At 47.4% G+C, this 7,207-nt stretch overlaps 1 protein-coding gene across 1 annotated transcript in view; it reads left to right on the forward strand.

Moving 5' to 3' along the window:
• The window catches only part of LOC139940811 (probable polyketide synthase 1), an 88,207-nt gene that overhangs the window by 76,308 nt on the left and 4,692 nt on the right, over positions 1-7,207 (forward strand). The window contains exon 5 of the mRNA XM_071937196.1: positions 22-6,881. Within this exon, the coding sequence (XP_071793297.1) occupies positions 22-6,881 (6,860 nt within the window). The remainder of the gene's footprint in view (positions 1-21; positions 6,882-7,207) is intronic.

Below are 7,207 nucleotides of genomic sequence, written 5' to 3' on the forward strand. Positions count from 1 at the left end.
TGTTTTTTATTTGTTTAACAGGATGTCGCATGCCGGGTGGTGTCAAAAGTCCGGATGAGTTCTGGAAGGTCATCCATGATGGTAGGAACACCATTACTGAGGTCCCACCAGACCGATGGTCACTCGACAATTTCTACCACCCAGACCAAACCAAGCAAGGCAAGATGGTCACCAGGCGTTGTGGGTTCATTGATGGCATAGACAAGTTCGACAACACCTTCTTCAAAATCTCTCCAAGAGAAGCGATGTCCATGGACCCACAGCAACGTCATATACTGGAAGTAGTCAATGAAGCCTTTGAGGATGCTGGCATCGTACCAGACACAGTCAGTGAGTCCGCGGGGGTTTACCTTGGGATAGGTATGATGGACTACCCGATCCAGTCGCTTGGAGAGACTTCTCTTATTGATGCTTACACCGTGACAGGTTCTGCACATAGCGTGGCAGCAAACAGAGTGTCCTATGCCTTTGATTTGAAAGGTCCAAGTATTGCCGTAGATACGGCATGTGCCTCTTCTATGACAGCAATGCATTTCGCTTGTACCGGCATCTGGAACAACGAATGTAACGTTGCAGTTCTGGGTGGCTGTAACAATCTCCTCATGCCTGATGTTACGGTTGGCTTCAGCGCTCTTGGAGTCCTCTCCCCCGAAGGGCAATGCTGTCCCTTCTCCAGCTCAGCGAAAGGCTACGTACGCAGTGAAGGTTTTGGGGCTCTGATCCTGAAGCCTCTTCAACAAGCAATAGATGACGGTGATCACATCTACGCATCGATTCGAGGTAGTGCTATTGCTGCCAATGGACTCTCGAACAGCCTCACCATGCCATCCATGCCAGCTCAGATGACGGTCATGAAGCAAGCGTACGAGCGCTTTGATGTCCCTCTCTCAAGTGTACACTGCATCGAGGCCCACGGGACTGGAACACCGGTTGGGGACCCGATTGAGGCTGAAGCTATCGGCAAGACCTTCGCTCCGCACCGTGAAACACCTCTTAGGATAGGCTCCGTCAAGAGCAACTTTGGCCACAACGAGTGTGCTGCTGGAGTAACGGCAGCCATCAAAGTAGCTTTGATGTTGGAGAAAAAGATGCTTTGTCCAACTATCAACTATACTGACGTCAACCCGCATATAGACACGGAAGAATGGAAGCTGCAGGTCCAGACCAAGCTCGAGCCTCTACCTGATGGTCAGCAAACAATCATCGGTCTTAACAGCTTCGGTTTTGCTGGTGCTGTTGCTCACATGATCTTCCAAGAGCCCCCGGCTCGAGATTCCCCAGATCCAGAAAGTGACTTAAAATCCTTCCGTGCTCAGTGGCAGTTTGGCGGCAATGATCAAGGCAACAGCATCTTGATTCCTTTATCGGCCAAGTCAACAGATGCTCTAAATGGTGTTGCAGAACAATGGAAGAATTTCATTGATGATAAAGACGCACTCAAAGTTGTCTCATGGCTCTCAACTCGACGAAAGCATCATGAATGCCGCCTAGCAGTCATCACTAAATCCGGAGAACAGTTTCAGAAACAACTCGCCAGCTTCGTGCAAACCGGTAGTGGAGAAGGTATGTCATCTGGAAGTGCCTACGGCAAGAAGAGACAGATCTGCATGATTTTTCCTGGTCAAGGACAACAATGGGGCAACATGGGACGGCAGCTTTATAGAACAGAGAAAGTGTTCCGTGAAATTGTACAAAAATGTGATGAGATCTTCCAAAAGCTGAGCGGTTGGTCCCTGCTTCATGACAAGCTGTTCTTCAATGGACTCAATGACATGACTAAAACAGGTGAAAAGATAGACGCAGATCAGCTTATCGACGATATGGAGATATCACAGCCAGCTATCCTCTTCTTCCAGATTGGTTTGTTCCATCTTTGGCAGTTTTGGGGGATCATTCCATATGTGGTGGTTGGTCACAGCCTGGGTGAAGTTGCCGCTGCATACGCATGTGGTGGTTTGACAATTGACGAAGCAGTTAGAGTGATCTACCATCGAAGTACACAACAGGCTAAAGTCAAGGGGGCTGGAAGCATGGCAGCTCTGCGTCTGTCTCTGAAAGACGCACAAGAGATCTGCTCTAAATCTGACAAGCTTTACATAGCAGCACTAAATGCTCCATCTGGTATCACCATCGCAGGAGACACTGAGCTTATCACAGAGTTTGCCAAAAACAACCCTACAGTGGCCAAGCAGTTGCGGGTCCAGTGTGCTTTCCACACACCAGAAATGGACCCCATGGAGAAGTCTTTCCGAGCTGCCATGAAAGGAGCTGTGGAGACGGAGGCAGGATGCCGTACCCTACCCATGTATTCCACCGTAACAGGGGAGCTGTATAAAGGAGATTTTGGTACAGATTACTGGTGGGACAACATCAGAAACACGGTGCAGTTCCAGCCAGCAGTTGAGGCTATTTTGGAAGATACCGATGCAGACCTTTTTCTGGAATGTGGTTCCTCAGCAACACTCATCTCATCTGTCAATCAGATAGCAAAGCAAGGCAACATCAAATCCAACATCACCTCTATCTCTTCGGGTCAGCGTCGACAAGATGATCGCTACATGGTCCTCAAGGCTTTGGGTGAGCTTTACATTGCTGGCCTCGATGTTAACTGGAAGAATGTTACTGGAGACTGCGCAGAATGGGTATCGATTCCCACCTACCCATGGCAGCATCAGTCATTTTGGGTTGAGTCGGAGCCAATGCGCATGAAACGTCTTGGACTTGACGATCGTACCTTTAAAGGGCAAAATGGAAACATGTCACTGTTGGTATTCCCCTTCCTGGCCGATCATATTGTGCAAGACCGACTAGTGTTTCCTGGAGCGGGCTATGTAGAATACGCCATCGAGGCTTCCTTCCCAGAGAATGAGTTGCCGTGCTTGTCAAATGTGTCGTTTTGCAAACTACTGATGTGGCCTGAGAAAACGGCTACTGGTGGTAGTAAATTTGGCAGTCTTCAGCTTGGTTGTAACATGGAAGGTTCAAAGGTCCAGATTGTAGCAGATGGCACAATGTACAGCGAGGCCGATATCTCAGCGAAAGCTACGATCCTAAACGACCACATCCCAATGAAAAGCATCCTTTCACGATGCACTAGTAACGCACCTGGGGATGTGTTCTACAGCAAGCTTGCTGCTCTTGGCCTGCAGTATGGTCCAGCGTTCCAGGTTATCGAGAAAATAGCTCTTGGGGACGGTGAAGCGCTTGGGTACCTTTACCCAGCTCCAGTTAACAAACTGCGTCTTCAGATCACCCACCTTGATGGATGTTTTCAGCTGCTCATCTCTGCCATTGGAGACACGTCCACACTTTATCTTCCCGTAGCCATCAAATCCCTGAAGATGCACGTTCCGTCACTGCCAGCATCGGAGTCGTTTGTTGCTCATGTGAAAGTCACTGAGTGTGATTCATTGTCACTCACAGGAGACATCACATTGGCCACAAACAACGGGAAGGTTCTGATGGAGGTGGTTGGCTGCAAATGCCAGAACGTGGTTGGTACTACCTCGGATGTACCCTTGTCATCTTGCCTCTACCTCACCAAGTTACAGCCCCAAAAGGCTGCTCTTCCACCAACATCCGCTGCTTATGATGTCTTCGAGCCGTACTGTCTTCAGGAGAACTACCCGGAAGAGATAGATCCAATTTCAAAAGCTGTTGATGTAGTTCATGTGCTGCAGGCAATCTGCGTCTCATACATTCGGCACGCTTTCGGCGAGGTTCCCGCAGAGGAACGTGGCAAGTGTAACCCACGATACATTAAGAGACTTGAGGAAATTGCAGCAGACGATACAGTAGATGACATACCGTTTGAACAGATCCCCATTGTCATCAAAGACATCATGCAGCGCATCCCAGAGCTCAAACAAGAGTTGACCATGATGACAAGTCTAGGTGACAATCTCCCGACCACCCTCCGTGATCCATCAACTGCAGTCTCAATTCTTTTTGCCGCTGAGAACATCGCGCACTACTTCATAGACTCCCTGACAACCAGACTGTACTACAAAGCAGGAGCCAAGATGATCGAGAATGCAGTTAAAGAAGCTGCAAAGAGCAAAGGAGTTGTGAGAGTAGTGGAGATTGGAGGACGAATGGGTGGCCTAGCCAGCTACATTCTAGAGCCCCTAAAACAACTAGGAATGGAAAACAAATTGGAGTACATCTTCACCGACCTGAGTGCCTCCTTCTTTGCTCACGCACAAGGGAGACTTCAGGAGTACCCATTCGTAAAATATCAGCAGCTTGACATTGAGACTGACGTTGAACCACAGGGGTTCGTTCCAGGCTCCGTTGATATTGTGGTCTGCATGGACACCCTTCATTCTGCTGTTGACTTGAACAACGGACTCCACCATATGAGGAACCTTCTTTGTCCTGAGGGTTGGTTGGTTATGTATGAAGCAACGAACACCAAGTATATATCTGAGCTCCTTTTTGGAGCACTGGAGCTGTGCTGGGCTTTCCAAGATTTCCGCACCGATGTTTGCTGGTTGGATCAACAAGGTTGGGTTGACCTGATGAAGAATGGTGGTTTTACAGACGTTTTTGCTGTATCCTCTCCAAACGAGTTTTTCCATAGCATCATGATCGGCAAGAAGTCAATTGAAGAGTGTTGCCCAGAAGAACCAGAGTCTGACTGGCTAGTTCTCTCCGACTCCACACTCCCAGGTAAAGGAAATGTCTTGAGGGCACTTAAAGACTCCCTGCCTCAAAACACCACCTTCGCATCTTCTGACAGAAAGCTTGATGATGCTCTCGAAGGCAAGAAAGAGTGTGCTCACCTCGTCTACATTCTCGGTCAGGCTGACTGGAAAGCTAAACAACTCACCCGCGTCTTACAAGAAGTCAATGAAGACTCAAGTCGGTTTTCCCAGGTTTCCGTTGTTACGACCGGGACCAAGACGTCAACTGCAGTTGCTGTTGGACTTATTAGGGCAGCCACAAACCAGAGCCAGGTGCCCATGTTTTCTTTTCATCTAGATGACGAGTCAAAAGAAAGCCTAAGCATCTTAGTCAAGATGATTGTAAGATGTGACGTTAATGATCGGGAAATAAGCATCAGACATGGAGAAGTCCTCTTGCCGAGATTGGTTAAAGCTGAAATTCCTGCCCATGACACTAATAATGACACGTACTGGCAACTCATACAAAACGCTGACATGTCAAGTAAGAACGCTTCAATAGATGATATGGGCTTCAGTTATCTGAGTGAAATGGAACCACCTCCCGGTAAAGTCATAGTTAAAGTCAATGCTGCTGCTCTCAACTTCAAAGACGTAATGATGGCTCTTGGACTCCTGTCAGGGTTAGATGAAGAAGACGAGAGGGCCCACTTTGGTCTGGAATGTAGTGGCGTGGTCGTGAAACTAGGCGCTGGGGTAACCTCACTGCACATTGGAGATGAAGTGGTTGGCTTTGGTAAGCACTGTTTCGCCTCACACACCATCAGTGATGAAAAGTTACTGGTCCCTAAGCCGTCAAACCTCAACTGGGTTGAAAGTGCAGGCATAAGTGTGATTTTCTCAACTGCTTATTACAGTCTGGTCGAGAGAGCAAATCTTCAGAAGGATGAAACGGTTCTTATTCATTCTGCATGTGGCGGGGTTGGTTTGGCAGCAATTCAAGTGGCTCGAATGATTGGAGCAAAGATCATCTGCTCTGCTGGAAGTGAGAAGAAGAGATCTTACCTTCGAGAGGAACTTGGCATCGAGATGGTGACAGACTCTCGTTCTGAAAGGTTCTATGATGATGTGATGAGCTGGACAGAGGGTAACGGAGTTGACGTGGTTCTTAATTCATTGAGCGGAAGACTACTTCTCAAGGGAATAGAGTGCCTCTCATTTGGTGGAAGGTTTTGCGAAATCGGAAAGAGAGATATCCTACAGAAGACGAACCTTCTTCTGATGCCCCTGCTCCTAGAAAACAAGTCTGTGTTGTCATGCCAAATAGACCGAATAGTAATGCTTCAGAAGAACAAGGCTCAGAGGCTGATGCGACAGGTGGCGAGTCTATTTGATAAGGGGGCTATCAAACCAATCCACACTGAGACTACTTCAATTACAGACTTCGCTGACACTCTCCGCATCATGGCCAAATCAAGTCATATTGGCAAGGTGGTTTTTGATATTCCAAAAGACTACAAGCCCCTCCAAGTTGTCCCAACATGCACACTGTTCAAGGTAAATGCTACATATATTGTCACTGGTGGTTATGGAGGACTTGGCCAGGCATTCGCCCGTTGGCTTTGTAAGAAAGGGGCTCGTCATGTGGCGCTGGTATCACGTCGTGGTTGTCATAATGCGTCTGCTCGACGCACCGTCACATTCCTGAAGAGAAGAGGGGTTAAGGTGTATGATTTCGCCGTGAACTTGGCCGATGCTAGTAGTGTTCAAACCATCCTTCGGCAACTCAATGAAGTCCACAACGCTCCAGTTGTCAGGGGCATCTTCCACCTTGCTGGTTTCATCGCTGAAGAATCTTTATCTGACCTTACACCTGAGCTGATGGACAACATCCTTGATGCTAAGGCGGCCAGTGCCCGACACCTTCACAACTTAACTGACCATCTGCCACTGGATTTCTTCCTCATGACATCATCTGTAATCGCTGTATGGGGACATCCTTCTCAACCCTGCTACACAGCTGCTAATGTTTACTTGGACGAATTGGCCGAAGAGCGGAAGGCTAAGGGTCTGCCTGCAACGAGTCTTCAACTGGGACCAGTTCGGGGTGCCGGATACCTGGAGAGCAACTCCGATGTTGTCAAAACACTTGGGATGAAGGGTCACATGACGCTACACATTGATGAGGTGCTTCAGGTTGTTGGCCAGCTTCTTCAAGCAAAGGATTCACCAGCTGTGCTTTGTCTTGCACACCAGGTAAGAATGAAATCATAGTTATGTTTGTTTTACAGTCACCAATTTGTGTGTCTACTTGCCAGATAGATTTTGTTCTCTAAAAAGAGGAGTAATGACCAGATAGATTTCGTTCTCTAAAGAACAAACTCTACCTGGCAAGTACACACACATTTTGTTACCGCAAACTAAATATTTATTAATATTTCACAATGCAGTGCCTCAAATCCCATATATAGAAACAATCATTGGCAAAATCTTTAATATATTAAAGTCACCTGGAAATATAATTTTTTTTCTTTCAAACATAAAAGTATATGCTTACGAACAATAAAACAATTTTTTTAGTA

This window comes from Asterias amurensis, chromosome 8, assembly GCF_032118995.1.
Source record: "Asterias amurensis chromosome 8, ASM3211899v1".
Lineage (NCBI taxonomy): Eukaryota > Metazoa > Echinodermata > Asteroidea > Forcipulatida > Asteriidae > Asterias > Asterias amurensis.